This window comes from Protopterus annectens, chromosome 3.part0 (assembly GCF_019279795.1).
Source record: "Protopterus annectens isolate FY-2018-M chromosome 3.part0, PAN1.0, whole genome shotgun sequence".
Classification (NCBI taxonomy): domain Eukaryota; kingdom Metazoa; phylum Chordata; order Ceratodontiformes; family Protopteridae; genus Protopterus; species Protopterus annectens.
This window is the reverse complement of record NC_056731.1, coordinates 1,190,993,020-1,191,019,270: the sequence shown is the minus strand read 5'-3', so window position 1 is coordinate 1,191,019,270 and position 26,251 is coordinate 1,190,993,020. Positions and strand designations below refer to the sequence as shown.

The following is a 26,251-nucleotide window of genomic DNA, read 5'->3' as shown; positions in this document are numbered from 1 at the left end:
CTGGAGGAATTGTTTCATTTGGCATTTTTCTGATCCCCTCTTTAATGCAAATTATACAAAGAATACACTTTCTATAGAGAACTGCTTTACTTTCTTTTTCCCTTTTTCAGAACCCCAGTTTAAACAGGATTCAGTGAAACTTGCAGATTGTTGAAATTCAGTTTCCAGAGTGAATCCATTCATTTTCATCCTTTATCTGATTTTGCAAGTCACATGCTTGCTGCTGCTGATACCTGAATCACATCACTGTTCTTTGTGTTTCGAACAAGCCTCTTGATGGACATTGACCTACTTGCCTGTGTATAGGATGACCTTAGGGGTAAGTATTTGTCAAGTTCTCAGTCTGAAGTCTGTACTGTGCTTCTAGAAGAAATACATACATACTTTAGATCTTGTTTCCTTACTAGTCATGTTGTCATCACATCTGTAAGCAATCTGCAACACTGCTGCAATATTTTACCAGACAGTGGTTTTATTTTTTCATCCAGAAGCGTTAAACACTTTTTTGAACTCGTACAACAGTACAGTCTGTCTTTTTCTGCACACCGTATATTAACTTTTGACAGTTGTGTAGCACATATTTCTGCTATCATTACTTTTCCTTAGAACAGGAAGACATTTTTTTTTCTTGCAAAACGTTTAACATTCATCAGTCTTTACAGGTAAGAGTTCTAATTTTCATAAGCACTTTTTAAACAGAAATTCTCCAGTGCTTTGTAAACCTTCATTGAGCTTTACATTCTTAAATGTAATCATCATTTACAGTGCATCCCCCAGCAAACCCAAACATAACTTGTATGTTGCCCCTTTCAACTAAATAACCATAGGGATTTTATCCCATTGCCCTTAATTGTATCTTATGTTTCATGAAATTATGCTTTTGACGTATTTGGGACTAACCTGTTCAATGAAAAGTAAATTAAAACAGAAGCACATGTTGCTAGCCTTGCTGTTCATCTGATGGTAGGTCCCATGTGGTCTCCAAAATATGGATACTGCATGTATTTGTGTCAGTCATTTGTCGATGTTGTAAAAGGTGTTATATGCTTAAACATTTCCTGTGTCTCCATGCGTTATACAGTGCGTTTATGATATTGTCACTGGCATCTGTTTATTAACTAACTTTGATTTTTTTTTTTTTCCCACTGTTTGTAAAGTCTTAGGATATTGCCTCACCATCAGAACACTGGTGGATTCTTTGTGGCTGTTCTAGTCAAAAAAGGATGCATGCCGTGGAATAAACGTTTACCGAAGGTAAGAAAATGCTGAACAAGGCACAAAGTGACGTGAAGTAGCCCCTTTTTACTATTTTTATTTCTCAGTGTTTGCATTTACAAATACATGATTTGACTGTCTTCTTTCAAGTTACAAGGGTTGCATCAGTGTTGCATAATTTTCCTATTTTGAGGACAGTAGTAGCAGATAAGATTTTACATTTAGTTACATTTGAATGCATGGGGACCAAGTGACACTTTCTGCTCTAGATTTTTTTCTGGATTATTTTTAACGTGTATTAAATTCTTGCATTGTATACAATAACAGAGGCGCGCACACAATAGTAAAAAGGAAAATAAACCATAGCAAACATGTTTTTTTTTAGTTTTCATTCATTATACATACATGCTGTATTTTTAACAATTGTCATTCATTGTAACATTGCATAAATTGCTTAGTTTCCAGTCTTCTCTTAAACCTCACTGCTCCTCCTCCTGAATATTGATTCAACATGTATTGTTCCCATATATTTCATTTATTTGTATGTTGTTTGCTCTTTGTTTTTTTAAAGATTTGCGCTCTGGTTCTTTTATATCCTTTACAATATTCAGCACTGCAGTTACAGTTTGTGTTAGATTTTGTTTTCTGTTTTTTAGTAGTTTTTTTTTTTTTCTTGGAATCAAAAGTATTAAACATGATAAAAGGCCATAATAGGTCTGGGCAATTCAGATCACGTAGTCCAGTTCAGAAGAACCATTTCCTTAGTTATAACCATCAGTATTTCTTACAATGTTCTCTGTAGGGAATTTTTAATATCTGCCAGCTCATTACATTTCTAAAAACATGTTCTCTATTACCTCACTCTGTCCCATCACATCTTCAGCATTTGCTGTCTACCCAAGGAAGATTTCTCTGACTTTTTTTGGGATATAAAAATACCTATGCAAACACTTCCAAGCAAACATCCTAATCATTCTGGATTTTGTTGGAAAAGTGGGGGCCGTGCATGTCCTGCCATTGTTTTTTTTTTAAATGGTCTTTCCAATCTCTCTTCGCAGTCTTTTCTAAACTCCTCCAATTGATTCTTATAGTTACCATGCAATATTTTATATGCACAACTAATTTTCCCTTTTTAACAGCAACATCTTTTCTAGACTCGTTAAAAAAAAAAAGCTCTGCAAAAAAAGAGGAACTAGTTATTTCAGGTCATCTGTGGGAAGCATTGCAACAAGATAGAAAATATATATCCTCAGCGTATAAAATGGCAAAAGAGAGAAAATATAATAATCATATTCTGTTATCCAAATACTGGAGAGAGAAATTGCCATCCCTAGACGACAGTAAAATAGTAGAGGCGTTTAACTTAACATTAAAATCCGTATCACTTCAAAAACTGGTCTTTACTCAATTGATGATATTTAACAATGCATATTATACCCATCTTACACTTCATAAATTTGATTCAAAAAAGTCATCTAAATGTCCACAGTGTGTAGATCAGACAGCAGACCTGTTACACATGTTCTGGAGTTGCAAGTGCATTTATAAATTATGGAATTCTTTAAAGTTACAACTACAAAAAAATGGGTTACCAAAACTCAACACTCTCCTGGGAATTTCTGATTTTACATATTCCACCAGAGAATTTGGACAAAACAAAAAAAGATTGTAATTATGAATATTAGTTTACTAATGAAATTATATATAGCCACAAATTGGTTGAACCCAGCACAGGTGTCGTGGCAAAATTTCAGGCAGTTAGCGTTTAAGCATATATTAGCGCACAAATTGTTAATTAGAAATAATAAGAAAAGTATAAACAGCATAAAAATTTGGGAACAAATCTTTAATATTATTTTGTAGCGGTTCCTATCCACTTTCCGTCAGGACATTCTGTATGTGTACCAACACATTCTTGGATTAGATAGAAAATGTAGAAATAATACAAATTATTGGCTTGAGTTGGTTTATAATTGTCTATTGTAGATGCTTTTATGTTTAATTTTTTGTGATTTTAATTTCCTGTACTTGGTTAAAATGATATTTATTCTTAATGTATTATAGGGAAATTCAAAATGGAACTAAAACATTGGAAGCAATATTGTACATAATGTAAATAGTGTGTGAAATGTATAATGGTTTGGCAAAACAATAAAAATGATTATTGAAAAAAAAAAAAAAAAGCTCTGCTAGTGCTTTATTTCCTTTCTCTTTGCCTGTACTCCCTTATCCATTTTCCTGGTATGGAAAGCGGTCTCGAATTCTTCATGGCCTCATCCCACTGTATTACCTGTCCTTTTCTAGTTATTTGCTCCCCATTTCTTGGTTGCTTTACTAATTTTCCTCCAGTACATTCTAAGTGCTCTTTTGTGTGTTTACAACACGTCTGCGTGTTGTTGTCATTGGTAAAAATCTCCTTTTTCCATTCACATACTAGATTAGTTCTTAAAATACTTTCTGCTAGTGAATGAATATAATATTCTACGTGGTAATTGTAATTCTTCATAAGGATCTGCTTTCAAAAATCCTACTATTTCCTTACTTGACTCCCTGTTTCATCATTATCTCTTTGCTCTTTGATTTCTAGCATTCTCCTTGCTTGTGTTATATACATAAGCCTCAACTGCAAAGCTGTAAAGTATCCCTTCCAATCAGGGAATCCAACACCTCCTGATTTTGTGTGTAGAGTTAACTTTTCCCACTTAATGCTTTACATTTTCATCTCTCAAATTATTTTTTTTCTCTTTATTAATTATGGTTTACAACTTCTCCTCTGGTTGATAAAAAAAAATGCCTGACTTGCATATAAAACTAATGGGACTTGAAACATTTTCACTTGTATTTAACTATTCATATAATTAATTCGGAGCTTTCAACTTTTAAGTTTTTTGTATTACATTTCATTTAGTTTCTTCCCATGTAACCTTTGCTGTCATAAAAAAATCCTTTTTAATCTATGCAATTTATGTCCACAAAAATGAGCATCACTGAACCAGTTCAAGTGTAGGTAGTAGTTTATTGCTGTAGCCTTTGTTTTAGCTTCCTTTTTTTTTAAATCCTGAAAAAACTCGAAACTGACTCAGAATGTTCTGCAACACTAAAATGTCCTTTTTTGTATTTATCAAGTACAAAATAATATCTGCGAATAAAGCTAACTGTTCTTGTTCTTATAGTTACCATGCAACATTTTATATGCACAACTAATTTTCCCTTTTTAACAGCAACATATTTTCTAGACTCATTAAAAAAACTCTGCTAGTGCTTTATTTCCTTTCTCTTTGCCTGTACTCCCTTATCCATTTTCCTGGTATGAGGAGAGTAAATTTGAGAGCCCATTATCATCTTTGCCAGTGGCCCTGAATGTGAAGTAATAACAAATGGGAACAAGGACACCCCTGCCTGGTTCCTCTTATCAAATGTAGTTTGTTGGATGGAAAGCCTCACATTTTAATGCTTACTTATGACCCTTCGTATATCCTTCCGATTAACTCTATTATTCTTATTTGTGAACAGAAATGCTACCATTGTTTTTACTTGTAAAATCCCAACTGATGCTGTTATATGCTTTTCCTGCATCAAGACCCACCTACAATAGCTATGTTGTTTTACACTGCTCCCTTCTGGGTCAGTCTTTCATCCATCCATACCCCCTTTTCTCATTTTTTGCACGTAGGGTCAGGGTGTCACTTCAGCAGTGACAATTGTTCTGTTAATGTTTTTGCCTCTCCTCCACAAAACCACATTGAATCCATACTTATAAATTATGGCCTCACCTTTGCCTTTCTTTTAACTAGTATAGACATAAACAGTTTATAACCATGGTTTTAGATTGAAAAAGGTCTGTATGAAGCTAGGTTTGAAGGGTCTTTACCCTGTTTGAGTTATATAGCAACCACAGCATTCTTCCCAAGTACTGGTATTTGCACCCCCCCCAGTTTAAAATATTATTAAGCAAACACTTCTACAGGAGTGCTGTCTTCCTGTAGCATCGTCATTTTTATCTCATGTCTTTCTTAGCTGTTCATTCCTGAGCCTCAGTGGCCTCTGAGTGTGGCATAATTTAGTCTTCCATAAATATCTCCATTTGCACTTTTTCTTGATTTACACATTCCTCTGCTTTATGCAAGTATTTACGACATGTTCAAGTTTATAATAACTCTATGGGATCTCTGGTTACTTTTCTTTTTATAGGTTCACTATGTTTGGCAACAAACCTATTTACTTCATGTTGCATAAGTAAAAGTAATGTCTTTCGGCTTTTCCCGGTTAGGGGTTGCCACAACGGAACTCCGGTCCACTAATGATTGGCAGTAGATTTTTCTGGTGCCGAGTTGCCAGCTCGATGCCCAGCCTTCAAAGAAGGCACACCGACACATGCACGCACCTTCCTGCATGTCTTTAAACGTCATTCGACCGCATGGAGGACATGCAGACTTCACACAGAAGGCGCTCCAAGCAAGAATCGAACGGGAGAACCTCTTGCTGTGAGGCGACAATGCTAACCGCTGCCATTTATGTTGAATAAGTCACTGTGCTAAAAGTTTTTGTGCTAAAAGTTTTGGTGCTCTGGAATTGTTTCCAAAAAGTAGTTGCTTAACAGCAACCTTTCCAAACTCATGCATATTATCCAAATACTCATTTATTTTCACTTTAGCATGTTTTAGTTGATCCTGTTCTTGATCTGTGAGATTCCCTTTATTCTGCAATGCACTAACTTTTGTCAACCCCTCTAAATAATTCCTTTGAATTTTTCCTTTCTCTTTCTCTCATTTGTACTATGTTTTAAACTCCCTTTTTCCCTTTATCCAACTCATTAGCCATTCCTTCTGAAGAAATTGTCTTAACTCTTGAATCTTTTCAACTGTCCTTTCTTCTGAGGTATCGATGACCATTATGTGGTAAAAAGATATCCTTTGTTGAGCCAGTCCTGTACTAGAAACATTCTTCAAACGTATGAAACTCCATATGCTATCAAAGGATATTAAAGACTGCATCTGTTTACGTCTCGTTTCAGGCCTCAGGAAGAGTGTGTGCCCTCCATTAGTCAGTCTTAAGAAGTTCTTGAATATGCCTGTGAATGAGTTAGTCCATTGGTGAGTCCTTACATACTTGAAGAACACTTGTTTTACTCCAGCAAGAACTCTTAGTACACAACTCAATCCATAGAAAAATTAAAAAGGCTGCCAACTTGAGCTTAAAAATCATTTAGTATTATTTTATGTTTTGTGCCACAGCTGCCACTGAAAAAAAGCTTTCTGGACTACCCTACTCACTTGGTTATCAAATATGCAAATAAATAAAGGAGGTAACTATAATATACTTTTAAGTAGTAGTGTTAACGTAATGACGTGATTCATTTAGTGAAGAGTTTTGGTAGCTGCACCTAAACTTTTGAACTAGCTCGTGTCTGTTCATTTTCATTGCCAAGTTGTTTTGCTTACTGTGGTATTGGAATGTTAACACTGCTATCAGAACATACGTCTCCCATCTTCACAGGTCTCCTAGATAACTAAATGAGCTGCAGATTATCAGGCCTAATCACCTACAGTGGTGTCATCATGGGTAACAGCTATCAGCTTTTTAAACCTTAGAAAGTCTCTGTATTCATTTTCGATCTCACACATGCACTTGCACTTGCAACCCATTCACACATTTCATTTTCTCAGACTACTTCGGTTTGAAAGTCATTTGCCTTTGCTAAATATCTTGAACGCAAGAGCAGGATGAACTCCTTTATTTCATGTTTGCAAACAGTCTGCCTTACAGTATTAATTTTAGTCCATCTAACCTCGCACTTAAAAAGCGCAGTAATATGCATGTTTTCCCTTTCATCTGTACAGACTGCTTAATCAGTTTTTGGAAAAAAATGTCTTCAGTTTTTGGCTCAAGAATTTGGTTACTCACTTCCAGCATTTTTGAAACTGTTGGCTCAAGGTGCGTCCCACTGCAGTTGGCTTCAGTGACAGACCTGCGAAAGTCAGGTGTGCCATGTTTCTTTGTTTCACAAGCGAGTAAGCTATGAAGGTATTTAATACTTTTGTTGTAAATGAGGATGAGAAAAGGAGTTTGGCAGTAATGAAACTAAAATACATGCACATTGGGAGCCATAGAATCTACTCCGTGTTAGATTATATTGTATAAGAAACCAGAGGGCAGAAAAAAACTGCTGACGTGCATGTGACTTGAGACATGACACATGACCGTAAATTGAAACAGTTTTGTGATTGTATGTGGCATAAATAATAAGTATATAAGAGGTAGGCTGTTGAGAATTGAACCCAGTTCCTTGTAAAGCTCTTGATGTGTAGAAGTGGGTATAACTGATATAATGAAAATAGAGAGGAGACATTTGAAAAGCTGTAAAAAAGTAAATAAATAAATTGACTGGACTTCACATGGCAACAAAGCATATTTATGGTTCACCTTTTAGGAAAAATGTGAAGTATGTTGATTTTCTTAGCCTTCATCGCTGGGTTAGGGCTTCCATTTTTGTAAAAAAAAAGCATAGGGGTTTACATTACTGTCTGTGAAGAACAGTATTTTTTTTTACCAGACCTTGGTGACTTTTCTTTGGATACTTTGGTTGTATTGCTTCCTTTGTCCTTTTGTGCAGTTATGGCCATGCCACTAATGGTGCTTGGGGATCCTTTGTCCCCCACCCCAATCCTCCCAAATACCTATGTGTCTAAAGTGGCCCCATGCTCACTCAGAGTATGAGTATATATTCTGGCATTCCTGTCTTTGATAATAAACACTGCATTTTCTGCAGGTGGTGTTGTGGCTGCTTCCTTTTCAGTACCACTTTTTGATAGTACTGCTTGTTCTAATGCTGGCCGTCAAACCCAGTGCTTTTGGAACAGAATGCATTTAACTGGTTTCCATTCACCATCACCATCTTTGCTGTTTTCCCTTGTGGTGATTTCACCTTATCCAAATTAAAAGTTTTGGCTTCCCCAGCCTAGTCTTGCATGGGAATTTTGCCAGTCCTTAAGAGGATTTCTGAGATTTCCAGTCTGGGACATGCACTCTTTCATTGTTTAAGATGCTGCTGTGGCTTGCAGCGGAGTTGATGCATTGAATAGATTAGTGTGACTTTGGCTATAATAGCATATTTTTTCAGCTGCTGAGCCCCATTGTAAGATATCTTCCATCTTCACAGGTCTCCTAGGTGACTAAAGAAGTTGCAGATTATGACCTCCAGGTCTAATCAATGCATTTAAAATCTTTGCAGCCCATGTCTTGTTTGGTTTCTGACACAAGAATTTGAGAGTCTTCTTCCTTTCTCAGATGGATGGAAACTGCCAAAATGTTTTTCTGACATGCCTTCATATACTGTCTGAGCTTACCTGATGCAGCATATGTAGTACTTCATAGGTGATCGAGGTGGTAGACTTCCCTCCATCCTTTACTTGCATTTGTTTAGAGGCTTCTTTTGTGATGCAACTGAAGTAGACTGGCATTATTGTGAGATGAACACACTGTCTCCAACGATGTTTGGCATGCTATATTGTGGAAGGCTTTTAGCTCCTCCCCCAAATGGAAGTCCAGCTTGGTCATCATTTTTGCAGTTGCATAGACCTTGTCACAATTTTCATTTTTGTATAAGGATTCTAAGATGCTTTGGGAGAAGGTTTATTTTTTCTGATCTCTGCAGATGGCGTTTTGTCTGTTTGCTATCTCGGTTATTCATAATTAATGGGTTTAGTCCCATTATAGGGACATGTGTTCTAAAGTAGAATTTTCACAGCAATAGGCATCTTTCCTGTGCCATCAGCAGCACTGCAGAGAAGGGCATAACATGCTGTTTGTTAGGAATATTCAGCTTATTCAGCCTCTTGAAGAGCTTACTAGTGGTTTTCATAAAAATTTTGATACTGGGTTTGCTGCTTAATAGGATTTGATTGCATAACTTTTAATGTGCTCTTCTGCATGACAAATTATACATTTTTGATTTATACATCAGTATTGACTGGGTTGCATGTATAAGTGCTTTTTACTATGTAAGAGTAGCTTAAACTGAAGAAAGGCAGTCTCTGGGTTTCCCTTTTTCTGGGGATAGCCTCTGGGTTTCCCTTTTTCTGGGGATAGCCTCTGGGTTTCCCTTTTTCTGGGGATAGTCTCTAGCTTCCCCTTTTTTCTGGGGATAGTCTCTGGCTTCCCCTTTTTTCTGTGGATAGTCTCTTGGTTTCCCTTTTTTCTGTGGATAGTCTCTGGGTTTCCTTTTTTCTGGGGATAGCAAAGAAAGATGCAACATTGAAACAGGTTTTCAGGTAAGTTGCTGTGAAAGACGCCACTGTTCTGAGAGCCCAGCATGGGTTGACTGATTCTAAATTTCCTCAAATTGGTGTTTTTTTCTCAAATAATGCTTATAATGCAGCTTTATCCCAAACTATATCCGTTCCTTGTGAATTTGATTACAGAAAATTGCACATACGTATTCGGTGTGGTTTCTTTCACCTTTTTTTAATAACCAGATTTATTTTGTTTCTGTGTATTTTGACATCTCTGTTTATCATTTTTTTACACTATTCTCAAACCTTGAACAATGGTTGTAGTACCAATATCCAGTTGTCCAATTTGTTGTGAGGATACATAGGAGGTTACTACGGCTGATGGCCCTGAGGCCCTTACAAGCCTAGCCAAGAGTTTATCCGTAAAAAAGAAACCTCAGTCAGCACCTGTCGCCCCTGTCAATGAGAGACAAAGGTGGAACCCCTGGGACAAATTAATAGTTTCCCATCCACTCATCAAGATTGCATTTGAAGAGGGCCAGTGAAGTACTCTGTTTGACATGTATGGGAAAACTATTCCAGACACGGGGCAGCCTCTGGGAGACAAAACTGCATCTCCAGCAGATTTTGTTGATGTCGCATATGATTCCTGACATTCCCAGGCTGGGCAAGCGTCCTATTGACCATTTGTTCCCATCTGAGAGTCCTGATGAGATTTTCCATTTTATGATGAGAGTTTAGTTGTAATGAGTGGGACAACTTGCTGGGCTTGAGGGATGGTGTGTTCTGTAATTGGTAGCACCCTCACCATTGCTGGTACAGATGAGCCTGCTGCTGCAGTCTCTTGAGGGGAGGCTTATTGGTGCAGAGTACAATAACAGCATAGGATCACCTTGCTTTAACAATACTGAGTAATAATTTGTGTTCCCAGTACGTGCCACCCTTGTATCAAGCAAGAGCATGCATATCCAGGGCCATTTTCAATATGCTGCCCAACGTTTGTGATCCTCCCACAAAGCTACACTGGTCTTAATGTGTTAATTTTATAATCAGCCTGCCTAATTTCGTTGTTAAGGGTTATGAGGACCTTATCCTTAAAATAATGGTTTAAAATAGGTGCAGCCTATAGAAGTATTGCAGTAACAGGTCTTTTCTCTCTTTTGTAAATTATTTATTTGACTGCTTTCTCATAAGAGTCCAGCAAAATGTTGTTCTTTAATGCAGTGTTAAATAATTTTATTGATAGTAGGCTGTGTGGTATATAAAGAAAGAGCCCTTGCTACGGTCCAGGGGATTGGGGTTCAGTCATTCGTCATGACTCTGGAGGAGCCAGTGAGGGGATGGGGAGAAATGAAGGGGCTGTGCCTGCTCAACTCTGAGAGAAAAGATGGGGATTAAACTCCATGGAGAAGTCTAGCCACAAATTTGACAGTGTCATTTGCTATTGGAGAGCACAGCAGATTGCATACCAGGTTGGAGAGGCCATAGAGGCAGAGCATGGCCTTATAGTGTCCCATTGCATGTCCCTTGAGGGTGGGTCCACAAGATAGACTTGTCATCACAGAGGTGATGATGTTCATCTGAGAGGCTGGCAGCCAGAGAATGAGCTTGAAACTGGCATGAGGGGTAGTAGAGCTAACAGAATCAAGCTTTTTCCTTGACTCACCTGATCAAACTGGAATGAATTTCTAATTTGGTAACTGGGAATGATGAGTTGATGCTCAGCAGGAGGTGGACACCTGAAAAATTTGTTAGTGCTTACTAACAAAAAAAAATCTCGAGAAACATCAAGAGAACAGAGATCTTCCTCCTTGTTTGCCATGTGTTAACCTCTTTAATTGCATCTAGCATAACTGAACATCAAATTCTCCCCCTGCTTAGGTGACAGCATTTGTATTAGTCCGTTGAATTTACTGCAAATTTAACCTATGTAGTTTCCAGCTATATGTAGGTTAACTTAATATTTATTTATTTTATTTTGTTTATTGACATTTGTTTACCGAGAAAGTCCGAGTAGGTAATAAATGCCCATTTCCAGCAGAGGCCTGCAGAGAAAAGCTCCAGAATTTCCCAGTGATATCTAAGTAATCAGCATTGGCGTACTTATTTTCAACTGAACCCCATTCTTAAAAACTACTGTAGTATTAATGACATTTTGCTGCTGATGCTAATGACATTTGGTGTTTTGGGGAGCTAATAGAATGTAGTTCTTCAAACCTTCCTTTAGAAATTTAAACCAGTTGAGGGATTCCTCACTTTTCATTTCAAATGCACAGTTTCCTCACTCACAAAGGTACTGGATCTTGAGGGGCAATATATATACCCCTCTCCTACCTGGCTTTTCCCAGCAGCCATTGCTGTCACTTGTGACTTATAATGCTTTCTGCCACATGTGTTTTAAATTGTTACCACTTAAAAAAAAAAAAAAAAAAAACAACTTTCTCCCTCAGTGTTGAATTGCCCCAGCAAACTTTGCACCAATTTCTAAATTGGCCTTTTTTGAGGAAATAAGCAATCTCCATTCTCTCTGTCTGTAGTAATCCCCCCCCCATCATCCTATAAGTACCTCTTTTGGCAAGTGATGTGATATTATATTAGAATACAGCAAGTCTGAAATTGCGACTCTGTAGCTCAATCTGTTAAATGCTGTGAAAAACATGCATTTTTGGTCCACATGGTCCTGGGTTCAAATATAGCTGTCTAGCATTTAAAGACCTGTGTACCTTGGTGGGTTAATGCAGTGTGCTGTAGTTGAGAGGGGCCCAGGTTTGAAACTTGGCAGAGGTGTTTATTTCCCAGAGACTAGCCCTTCTATGGAACAGGCTCCCCATCCATGTGAACCAGAGTTCCTCCCTAACCCAATTCAAGTGCAACTTGGACAGTTGGATGGGAAACTGGAAATTCATCCCTGGTTTGGAACCTATGTCTCTAATGGACACAGGTAACCTATAAATGGTTCATCTCCCAGGCCCATGCTTACACTTTATCAAGGGTATCAGAACTTGGCAGAGATTTAGGATGCATGGCTAGGCTTAAAAAGTTTCTTGTGGTTGTTAGCCTCATAAACACCTATGAACCTATAAATAACATATAGCAGTATGCCATAGATAGACAAATCCGGTCAGTGCAGGAGTGCAAGTTAAACTTTGAAGTACATAAAGTATAGCCTGCTCCTCTTAACCCTGTTGTATCCATGTTGATAATGCCAGTCACTTGCATATTATTTGTGAATAATCTCCCTAAGTGGTGATTCTGAATTGCCTAGGGTTGTCCTGCCCATATACTGTTTTTGTCTTGCAGTTCCAGTCACCCATTTAATTTGCCACTCCATTTTGAGAAGGCTAACAATGTGACCATTGTATGATTGACCTCACTTTGTTTGAAGATAAGTGTAGGTATACACTAAAGAGGATAAACCTCACCCTGTAGTTAAAACACTTAATTCACACATAATTTCCCTGAGGATATACCAGTACATCTTTTTCTGCAAAAGGTGAGAACCAAAACACCAGTATTGCTGTCCACCTGTGTCTAGATGTTGGATAAGATAAATTCTACTAACACCAAAATCAACTTGCTGTGCTTATTCAAGTCCAGATGTGGCTTTGCAAAATTAGCACATCCAGTTTAAATTTTCATTATAAAAGTCAAAATTCTGTTTTTTTTTCCCTGTCTTATTAAACCCATTAATGTTCCAAGAGTGCACTTTCATACTTCAGTAATAGTAGAAGAATTTCTTTTGCTAATATATGTTCAGAATATAAGTATGACCTTTTATTTGGCAAATTCTCATGATCTTTACGACTATGCAAGTTCTATCAACACTCGTTTTGGTAAGACTCCCCCACTGATGTCCTGCCCTATGCACTTCATGCAGTGCTAACCAGCTGAGATACAGTATTTGACCACCATCCTGCAAAAAACATTTGTTTAAAAAAAAAATAGAAGACATATTACAACTTGCTAACCAATAAATGATGCTACCTTATATTTGCAGTATTTAACATCCAAAGAGTGAGAAGTATTCCTCCACTTTAGCAGTCTGAAAGTGTTATGGCTGCATTTAGTAACTACCTTGCAGCATAAGTTTACATCTTAATTGCCTGTGTTTGTCGATATGTTATGTTTATATGTAATCAAAGCATACAGCGATCTATCCATACCCACAAAAGATTTAACCACATTGTTACTTACTGTGCTGTTGAGCTACTATCATATGAATGTAACAGTGCTGCTTCTGCTTGGTTGTGTAAACAAAGAAGCCCTGATAAAATTGTGCTGAAGACTGTTAACCTCAGCACTGTAAACAGAAAACAGTTTTAGCAGTCCCAGCCCACAAGTAACCCTAATACAATGACATCCTCTTCAATATTCCCTTTGGAGGACTGTCTCAGTTCCTGATAGGAAATTGTGCAATGTACTGGTTGAATTCTAAGTCCAGATTGAACAGATTTTGTCATGCACAGTAAAAGTTGAGCATTGCTAGATGGTCATTTTATACTACTTTCCACTTTTATATTAATGCCTTTTGTTATGGTATCTTCAAGTCAGTACTTGTGAAAAATAATTAATTCTTTCTGTCTCTGGCTATGTGCATAGTCATGATCTGGCAGTTCTTGAAAGATCATTTAAACCTAGTTACATAGCTTTAATCTCCATTGCTTCCAGAAGTAATATGTTTAATATTGTCTGACATTTACGACTAACTAAACATACAGTGCTGAAAGCTTTCCCTTGAACACTAGCAGACATACTTTATACTACTGACAACCTGACATCAGTCCTGAAGCAACAGCAACCGACGCAGAAATATTAAGACTCTGGTATTCGGGCCGGCCGAGGGGTACCTCGGCAGGGATAACCCAAATGTGATTACTGCAACAGTGAATACACTCGAACATCTACATTTATGGTAAGTGTACACAACTGTACATTTTCAAGCTTAATTCTCAAACTCTTGGCCATTACTGTTGATTGGATTCTTGCTGAAGAAATCTCATAGCATTCTGTGGGTCAAGAAGCACCTTCTGATTATCAGATCTTCCTATTAGCAAGGTAATTCTCCCTAAAACAGTCTCGTCTGTTTAAACTCCCTGACATCTCCACTAAATTCCTCAATAAGTAGTCTCCATATTTCTGCAGTGTAAGCATTCTACAAAAAGTAGCTTTTCTCAGCAATTTTGTATGCGTTTCCAGGATGCCAAATTACTGTTAAGAACTGCTCCATTAATGCAAAGGATTCCAGTGAGAACATAGTTCCAAGTCTGTTTACCTGGCCTAGAGCCTCAGACTAAAATACTTTGTGTCCTTCCACTTTCTCTCTCTCCCCTCATCCCCTTACTACTCTTACGGCTGACTCACTTAGCCAGGACTACTGGGTGCTGCCCAGCAAAACAGGGCCAGTCATAGCTTTCCACTTGCTCAGGAATGCCAGTTATTTAGATGTTTTTCCTCCTAGCCCTGTTGTCAGAGTCTGGATGTCATTAGTAATCTTCAGTTTGTCTTCCACAGCCACAAGACTCTCTTTAAGAGACGTGTTCTGATACTGCCGCCATGAGGTGGAATTCTAATGTCCCGAGATCTTTTCATCTGTTATCCTACATAGGGCGGCCACGGTGGTGCAGCGGTTAGCATTGCCGCCTCACAGCAAGAGGTTCTCCGGTTCGATTCTCTGCTGGGGTGCCTCCTGTGCAGAGTCTGCATGTCCTCCCTGTGGTCGCGTGGGTTTCCTCCGGGTGCGCTCCGGTTTCCTCCCACATCCCAAAGATATGCAGTAGGTGGATTGGACACTCTAACTTGTCCCCAGGTGTGAGTGTGTGCGTGTGTGTGCCTTCTGTGGAAGGTTGGGCGCCGGGCTGGCAACGCGACACTGAAAAACACCACTGCCAGTCATGAGCGGACAGATGATCTGCTGTGGCGACCCCTAACCGGGAAAAGACGAAAGAAGAAGAATCATCCTAGCTTCTGCTAACTGAGGCAAAGATAAAATTCCCCAATTTTACATTTACTTTTTTGGTATCTCCATTGTCCCTTTGCAGTTACATCAGTAGAGGCCCTAAGGGCAGCTTAGGAATTATCTTATGTCATTCTCTTGCACTACATTTGTTTTTGGACTCCATTTAGATCATCAGAAGAAACCACTAGGCGGGCACTACTTAACATCATTGCTTCTCTCTGTGGAGCTATGCTTTCTTTATTTAATTGCCTAGGGCATCAATAGTCAATGCAGATACCAAAGCTATGAAAAGAACGACAAATTTGGAGATATACAATAAAAAAAAAATAGTTTTGAATATTATGGGACCATTCTTCCTGTAATGTGCCATGCCATAAGATTTCATGCTAGTCTGGTAATGCGCAGTGTCTTTTGTTTTCTTGGTTTTTTTTGTATTATTTTGCCATTGCAGTCTGTTGACCATCGGCCGTCTCACAGCCCATTGGCCTGTATGTTCCCCATCACCAGGGTGAGAGTCAACTGGGAGGCCATCACCTATAAAGCAGCCAGGGGTTATTCTCATTTTTCTTGTTTTCTCCTTGCTTATAGCTTTAGTATATGTGCATGGAAATACTCTCAAAGCATCCCTACCTCTCCCGTCGCAGAGTGAGCAGTAGTGTGTCCAATCCCTACCAAACAAATCGCATCAACCACTGGGCCCTCAAATGCATGCAAACCTCTCTTACCCCCTTCACTCCATCTTTTTGCCTGGCTGTTACAGTGCCAGAGCCACTAACTGAACCCCGGTCATTATGGATGCCATCAGGGCTCCATTTTTTTGCAGTGTGGATCCTTGCTTCTATCAGAAGTGTAGTCTTCCCCAACAATGCCATTGTTTTAGATGAGAAAGGTAGTCAGAGTTAAGATATAGAAAGGATGACTGAAGAAGAGGATGTCGCTGCATAGGATATGAATTTCTTATACTTTTCAGCAGTAAATGCCTGAGCATTTTGTCTTTGGTGCTACAGTTTAATCCAGAAGATTATTTGTGAACTTCTAAAAAACTTAATTCTGTAGTTCTAGGTTTGATTCTAGTAGTCTCCATTTACTTTCTTTGCAACTTTTGAGAAAGTCAGTTAACCATACACTGCTTCCTGCTCTCACACCTGAAAAGAGGTGATTGCAGCTAATGGTTTCAATTAGCAAAGAAAGTTGCACCTTTGCCAGGTGAGAGAGAAACCTTTTTTTGTAAACTTACAAGGGCAATGAAGTGTAATGCTGGTTTGTTTGCAGTACAGTTGTCCTTACAAAAATATATGGAAATTTTAAGAGAAACTATTTATTTGTACATCAACACTAACCATAGGTGAAAGCAGTTTGCTGCTCATGGTAGTATATATTCCAGATGCTGAAATTATGGTTTGAATTGTTTCAAGCCATCTTTGCTTCAGTAAGATAAGTCTCTGATTTACTTAACTCTGCTAAAGTATTATTTGGACTGAGAGGTTAATTTTATTTTCGTATTGGTCATAGAACTCTGTTGTTGAGCACTAACTGCTCGTTTTTTTTTTTCTTTCCCTAGTGTTGATGGTTACTTCTGATACTGGAAAGCATACTTGGGAGGCTTGATTGGAAAGCATACTTGGGAGGCTTGATTGGTACCTATCTGAAATGAAGTTGCATATCAGCTTGAAAGAGACTGTAACCCTAATGTTAAAGGCCTGCAGGAATTTTTTGTCAAAAGTACTCCAGGTGTTAACAGACTGCACAACCATTATGTGTTGGATAAACAGGGTTGTGTTAGATCTTAGCTTTGTCAGTTAACTGCAAGTTTTTGAGTTAGTATTGGATATGCACCTGAATATTATTAGCAGTCATTCATCTACCAAAAAGTGTCCTGGCAGATTAAATCACAGGATGCATTCACACCCCTGATAGTCTTTTGAGGCCTCCAGGCTCCCAGTATCTGTGTGGGGCATACTGATGGTGAACTTGTTCACATCTTGCTTGACTATGAAGCTCCTGAGGTTTTGCTCAAGGCAGCAAAATTCTCTTAACTAGCAAATGTGTCTCTCTCCATTATGCACTCCTAATACTAGTTAAGACGTTTTTTCTAAAGCCCAGAAAAAAAGGCTTCTAATTCTCACTGTCTGTTCCTGGTGTAGTTTTCCTTGCTTCTAAATAGTATAAAACAGTTTATTCCATTTCTCTCAGTAAGGAACCTGTGATCCATCAAGAAGGGCCAGTATTGCATATTTCTGTTTTTCTATCTGCATCTTGCTGTGCGAGACTAGATATTCTGTAGGAAACTCTCCTTTTGGTGAAAAGTAATGTAGTCTCTTTATAGTTTACTGTTTCTACTGTCTTAAGACTACCTCACTAATCATCTTGAATTAGAACCCTCGTTGTCTGTAATGGGAACTAGACTTCAGTTTTTATTCTGGTAATCTGAGGTCATGTTACCAGTCATTTTCAACCAGCAGGGTTTAGTTGCAGACTCTGGTCAGCCTGCCTTTGAGACTTTACCTAGATTGCCAACTCATTTCCCTAATCCCATAATGTTTTTGCCTGTCTCCATATTTCTGTTGCTAGTCTTAGCTTGCAGCAGAAGCTTGAGATGATCCCAGATCTCCAGAGTGAATTTCTTTGTTAATATCTTCTGATAAAGATCGACTTTTTTTATTTTATTTTTTTAATAAGAAACATCTTTATTAAATTGTCATGCATGACACAGGCATTATATAAATGGAAATAAACCATACCGACAATCTCATTTGCAAACATTATACATCACAAGCCATGCCGACATAACTGTAGCTGCAAACATTATGCATCACTTATAATATATCTAGTCATTGTCAGTCACCATTACATAGCTCATTCAATTCCTGTCCTCTTTTAAATCTCGTTCCTCCTCTGCATGTATAGATCCCACACTACCCATTTTTTCCTTTGTAATTAGCTCCTCCCCTTTTCTAAAGACCCCAATTCCAGTTGTTTAATCTCTGTTACTATTTTTGCTACTTCTAGTAAAGTTGGCTTAGACTTTGATTTCCATTTTCTACTAATTGCTGTTTTGGCAGCCATCATAATTAGACCCAGCAAGGCCTTACTATGTCTAGGCAATTTCAATTCTGTGTCATAGCTCAAACAAATAATTTCCTTAGTTACACTAATTTGCTCACCCAGCATCTCTGACAGAACAGTCTGGAGGGAATCTTTAAAGTCTGCCAACTCATTACATTTTCAGAAAATATGTTCCCAGTTACCTCTTTTTCCCCATCACACATCCAACATTTGCTGTCTACCTGAAGAAAGATTCTTTAAAGTCTACTTAGGGTATAAAAATACTTGTGTAAACACTTCCAAGCAAAGATCCTAAGTTTTCTAGACTTTGTTGCATATTTGGAAGACATACCTTTATCTCCCCCATTGTTTCTTTGTGAATTGCTTATCCATTTTCTCTTCCCAATCCTTTTTAACCTCCGATTGATTCTTATAGTTAACATGTCATATTTTATATGCTGTACTAATTATTCCTTCCTTAATGGCAACTTCTGTTCTAGATTCTTCTAAAAACTCTACAAGTGCTGGTCTTTCATTTAGTACCCCCCTATTTCTTTGTTTGCCTGTAGTTTGATATCAATCCTTGATAGGGAAAGCATTCTTTTACCTGCAGTCCAAATATGTTCTTCGCATCTTCCCATTCTATTACCGTTCCCTCTCTAGTTATTTGTTCCCAATACCTTGGTTCCTTTGCCAATTTTCTCCAATAAATTACAACCCACTCTTGCCTATTGTCTTTGCCATTAATTGCAGACATCCCTATCAGCAGAATTTCCTTTCTCCATTCTTTTGTTGGCCTAGTTCTTAGAATACTTTTTGCTACTTTGTGAATGTAATATTCTGTATGGTTATTGTTCTCCTTAAAGGTCTGCATACTAAATCCCAGTCTCTTCTAGTTTCTTGACCCCCCCCGTTTCATCATCATCTTTTTCCACTTTGAATTATGGTTTTCTGCTTGTGCTATGATTAAGAGTCTTAACTGTGTTGCTCTGAAATACTCCTTCAAATCAGGTAACCCCAATCCGTCCTATTCTGTTGGCAGAATAATTTTATCCCACTTGACTCTTGCCGTCTTCCTTTCCTAGATAAAATCCTTCAGCTCTTTAATTGCTATCCACAAATTCTCCTCTGGTTGATAAAAATATGCCTGACCTGTGTATGAGACTAAAGGGACTATAAAAATATTTTAACTGCTTGCAGCTTACTATCGATATCCATATAGCAGAGCTTCCATTTTCTCAGTTTTTGTATTATCTTTTGTTTAGTCTCTTCCCACTTTTTCCTTAACTGCCACACTGGAATCATTTTTAATCCATACTCCTAAATACCTCATTTTATCATGTCCCCATAAGTATGGATATTGCTGAACCAATATGTATGTTGGTACATAATTTACCGCTGTTGCCTTTGTTTTAACTTCATTAATTTTAACTGTCTGAATATGATCCACAGCAGCATAATGTCCCTTTCTGGTTTTGTCAGGTGTATTTCTGGTTTTGTCAGGTGTACAGTAATGTCATCTGCAAATAGAGACAGCTTTTCTTGACTACCATACTAATTATATCCTTTAATTTTGGAGTTCCTTATTTTCTTTGCCAGTGGTTTTAAATATAATGCAAATGTATTTATTTATTTAACATTTGATGTGAAGTTGTTCTGTCTCGCCTTCATTCTTACTGATGGGTTTGGAGCTGATCCTCAGCAACAAATCGGCCAAATGCAAAAGCTTGAGGTCTTCAACTACCCAAATTTTTTTTGAATTTTTCTTTTGTTAATTTTCTTTTTTTGATAAAAAGGTTTTTTTTCGCCCCCTTTTTTTATTTTTTATTTTTTTTTTAATTTAAAAGAAATTTTTTTAAATCTTTTTTTTAAATTTTTTTTTCTTTTTTTCCCCCCCCCCCAATTTGAACCAAAAAAGGGGCCAAAAAAAAAAAAAAAAAAAAAAAAAATCTTTTTTAAATAAAAATAAATAAACCATTCCCCAAATTATTTTGCAAACCCAATTTTTTCCGATGGGACATAATTTACCCCTTTTTTTTTTCCTTAAATTTTTTTTAACCTTCCATTAATTTTTTTAAACTTTTCCTTTATGAATAGATCCCACACTAACCCTTTTTTTTTGTAATTACCCCTTTTTCCCCAATTCCATTTGTTTAACCCTTTTTAACAAATTTTTTTTTATTTCCTATAAATTTTTTAATTTGGATTTCCCATTTTCTTTTCCCGGGGTTTTAAATAAAATTTCCCCAAAATTTTATATTTAAAATTTAAATTTGGGGAATTTTTTCCTTTTCCCCTTTATTCACTAATTTTCCCCCCCCAAAAAATTCTAAAAGAAAACGGAGGGCCCTTAAAAAGGTTTTCCAAACTAACTTTTCCGGTATTTCCCCAAATTTACCCTTTTTCCCCATCACAAAAAAACCAGTTTCTCCGGAAAGATTTTTAAATTTCTTGGGGAAAAAATATTTTAAAAATTTTAAGGATTAAGTTTTTTTAGATTTGGATTTTGGAAGAATAAATTGTTTCTTTTAATTTGTTTAAAAATCCTTTCCTTCCCTTTTTTTTAAACCCTTCCTTTATTTTTAGTTCTTGCATATTTTTTGGGGTTGTCTAATTATTTTTTAATAAATTTTTTGATTTTTAAAAATTTAAATTTTTTATTTATATATTTTTTTTTTTATTTATATAATTTATAAAAAATTTTTTATATAAATATTTTTTATTTATTTATTATTTTTATTATTTTTAATATTTTTTTAATTTTTTAATAAATTAAAATTTTATTTTTTTTAAAATTTGGAAATTATAAAATTTTTTTATTTTTTTTGGCCTTTTCAAAATTTTTTTGCTTCTTTTAATTTAATATTTTATTTATTTTTAAATTATATAAATATTTTTATTTTTATTTTATATATTTTTATTTAAATATGTTTTTTTTGTATATTAAATTTAATTTTTTAAATATTTTAAATATAAGTTATTTTTTGGGCAAAAAAACCCCCCAACCCCGCCCCCCCAGAAAAACCCACTCAACACCACAAACCCCGGTTAAAAAAAATACCTATGTTATAATAAAATAAAAAATTTTTTAAAATGCGAAATTATATATATATATAAATTATTTTTATTTTTATTATCTTTTGTTTATTTTATTTTTTTAATCCACACAACATTTTTAATATATAAATATATTTTATTTTCCCCCAATAAGTATAAAATTTAAAATATGTATTTTAATATGTTTCCCTTTTTTTAATTATTAATTTTAATTTAATATGATAAGCACAAAATTTTTTCGGTTTTTATTATTTCCCTTTTTTATGTAATAATGCTTGCAAATAAAATTTTTTATAATAAAATTTTATATTTAATTTATTCCTTATTTTTTATTTTAAAAATAAAATCCAAATGTATTTATTTATTTAAATTTATTAATTTTTTGTTATTCTTATGATTTTATATTAAAAAATAAATCAAATTATTTAATATGTTATTATATATAAAATTTGTTAATTTTAAGTTGGGCCAAAAATTTTTATATTTATATTTCTTAATTGTTATATTATATATATTATGTTATATATATATTATTATATATATATGTTTTATATAAAAAGTATAATTTTAATATATATATACATATATTTTGATATATTATATATATTATATATATATAATATGTATATATATAATATTATATATAAAATGATATATATATATATATATATATATATATATATATATATATATATATATATATATATATATATATATATATTTTATATATATATATATATATATATATATATATATATATATATATATATATATATATATATATATATATATATTATATATATATAGATATATAATATATTTTTATATATATATATATATATATATATATGTGTTTTATATATATATATATTTTAAATTTTATATATTTATATATATAAAATTTTGTATATATATATATATATATATATATATATATATTATATATATATATATATTATTATATATATTTCATATATAATATATATATATATATTTTTGTGTATATATATATATATATACATATATACATATATATATATATATATATATGTATATATATATATATATATATATATATTATATATATATTATTATATATTTTATATATATATATATATATTTTATATATATAAAAATGATATATATAAAAGAATAATAAAATATAATAATATTAAAATTATATAAAAAAAAATTAAATAAAATAGGGCAATAATAAAAAAATGTAAAAAAACAATACAAATCCCCATTGACAAACACACAAACCCCCCTGACATGCAAACACAAAATATGCACAATACAACAAACCCCATAGGCACTTTAAATCCCCGGGGCCAAAAAAATTATACCATAAACAAAATATGAAACACACAAGAATTTGAACAAAACTGAAATGAAAAAGCAACAAAACAAAAATATATCCCTGCAAAAAAAAACAAATATAAATTAGTTTTTAATACGAAAAAAAATTTTAATAGCAAAACAACAAATATATATAATAATATATATTTTTGAAAAAAACATAGCATATATTATATATATTATTTTTAATATAATTTTTGTGTGTTTCTATATATATATATATATATATTTTATTTTTATATATAATTTTATTTTTATTTTTAAATAATATATATATATAATATATATATATATTATATATATATATATATATATATTTTTATTTTATATATTTTATATGTATATATTTTATATGTTATAAAATATATATAAAATATATATATATATATTGTTTATTATATAAAATTTTATATATATATATATGATATATATTTATATATATATGTATTGTATATATATATTTTATATATATATATATATATATATATATATATATATATTTTTTTATATATATATATTATATATATCATATATATATTATATAATTATTTTATATATATTATATATATATATAATATATATAAAATAATTTTTTTATATATATATATATGTATATATATATATGCATATGTTTGTGTGTGTGTGGTATATATATATTATATATATTTTTGTACATTATATTTAAAATATTTTATTTTTTAATATATATGTTTTTTATATATATATATATATATTTTAATATTATATAAATAAAACCCCCAAAAAAAAAAAATATATATAAAAAAAGAAAAAAATAAAAAAATAAAATAATTGAAAAAAAATAAGCAAAAAAAAGAATTCAAAACACAAAAATGTGTGATATGTGTAAAAAATATGTAAAAAAAGTGAAAAAACCAATTAATTTTGCATAAAAAAAAAAAAAAAATTTTAAAATTGGGGTAAAAAAAAATAAAATGAAAATTATATATACATACATATATAAAATTTGGGCATATATATCTTTGGTGTTGTGTGTGTGTATATATGAATATACTAAAAACATAACACACAAAAAATATTATATAAATATATTTTTTTTATATAAAATTAATATATATATATATTTTTATATATATATATATATATTTTATATGGGGATGATATATATAAATATATATATTATATTTTGGTGTAAAATGTATATATATTATTTTTAAAATTTTTTATATTATATATATGATATGTGTGTATTATATATATTTTATTTTTATATTAATGTATAATAATATATAATATTATATGTGTGCAGGAAAAAAAAAAAACCCCGTGTGTGATATATATATATAATAAAATATATAATATATATGGCAGGAAAAAACAGTTTTTTGTGTTTTTAATATATATTTTATATATATAGTCAATTTAATTTTATATAAATATGGTGTGTGTGTGATTTTATATATTATTATTAGGTTATATATATATAAAAAAAAATTTTAAAATATATATATATGCCATATATGAAATGTATAAAATTTTTATTTTATATATATATATTTTTAATAAAAATAGTATAAAAGAAATGAAACATATTGTGTAAAAAATTGATTGTGAATTTAAAAAATTGGAATTTAATTATTAAATATGCAAAATAATTAAATTAAATGGGTTTTGGGGAAATAATATAAAAAATATATATTTTATGATATATAATATATATATATATATATATTTTTTGTGTGTGTGAAAAGGGTATTTATATATATATATATATAATATATTTGGTTGTGTTTTATAAAATATATAAAAATTTTTTATATATATATTTTTAAATTTGTTTTATATTATATATATATATATATATATATTTTTGGTGTGTGTGTGTGTATATATATATATATATATTTTGTGTTTTTATATATATTTTTATATATATTATTAAAATATTTTTAATATATATATATATATATTTTTATAAAATATTTTATATATGTGTGTGTGTGTGTAATATAAAAATATATATTTTATATATTTTAAATTTATATATATATTTTTTTATATTAATATATAATATTTTTAATATATTTTAAAAAAATTTTTACTTTTGTGTTTTTTTTTTAAATGCCTGGTTTTTTAAAAAAACTCTTTTTTTCTTAAGCCTTTTTTTTAGGGCTTTTTTCCAGTGTGCCTTTAGACTGTTTATCTAGCCTGTTAAAATTAGATAGAATAAGTTTTATACAAGTGTGTTAGTGGTTGTTTCTTGTGGACTGTCGTTATGTCTCAGCAGGAAAAAAGTGTAAATATAAATCTGGTTTTAAAAAATGTCCTAAATGTGGCCAAAAGATGTCCATCAGTGATGGACACTCTGAGTGCGTTTACTCTTTTGGTGAGGTTCATCTTCAAGAGTATTGCTCAATATGCCACTCCTTTAGTTCCAGGGTGGTGCATGAACAAGCAAACTTATAGCAAGGGGATTGATAAAGCCCTCTTTCCAGGAATCACTAGAACGAAAACATACAACTCCAAAACCAGTAGCAATAGAAAACACCAAAAATTCCAAAAAGTCTAGTGATAGGATGGAAAAACTTTAATCCATATAATGCATATGTCCTGGTACCTCGGCAATTCGCCTTCAGTGGAACAAACAATCATGTAAACCCATCTTTTAAATACACACATCAGTTCAATATTTCATTAACTTATTAACTCTTCAGTCACCATATATCAAAAATATTAATACATGAACTTCTAAAAATACATCCAAAACACAAAATGTGATAAATACATATACAAAAAAACTACACTATATCAAATATATCAATTTATATGTATACGTATACAATTTAAATAAATAAATTGAAAAACTAACTGTATAATTAAACCACTATCCAAATTCATCCCTCTGGGATGTAAAGTATGATATCCCAAAATCATTTTATATTCTAATCTACTCAATTCAACCTTAAAGTTGCCAACATGAAAATGTGGTCTAGCCAACACACTGTAAAAAAAAACCCTTCTATGTTACCATTATGCATATTAACAAAATGTGATGCCACAGGACTATCCATATTACCCCTCCTAATATCCCCTAAATGTTCCAAAATACGCACCTTCACTTTCCTAGTGGTTTGTCCAATATACCATTTGGGTGTAATACAATTACACCCCAAAATATAGATGACCCCAGAAGACAGGCAATTAAATTTCTCGAAGGCCAAATAACTTTTTCCATTTATTTTTGTTCCATGCAAATTTCTTACTTTATCACAAACCAAAAAAACCACAACTTTGCATGCCAACATTACTGTCTACAGAATATTCCAATTTTTTATTCAACAGTTCTTTCAAACTATTGTACCTCCCATAAGAAAAAATAATACGCTTAGGAAACAAATACCCAAATTGA

At 33.1% G+C, this 26,251-nt stretch overlaps 1 protein-coding gene across 2 annotated transcripts in view; it reads left to right on the top strand.

The window, feature by feature from the left end:
• The window catches only part of NSUN2 (NOP2/Sun RNA methyltransferase 2), a 1,231,765-nt gene that overhangs the window by 637,032 nt on the left and 568,482 nt on the right, over positions 1–26,251 (top strand). For both annotated transcript variants that reach the window (XM_044065403.1, XM_044065402.1), the window contains exon 12: positions 1,158–1,254. In XM_044065403.1, coding sequence (XP_043921338.1) covers positions 1,158–1,254 — 97 coding nt within the window. The remainder of the gene's footprint in view (positions 1–1,157; positions 1,255–26,251) is intronic.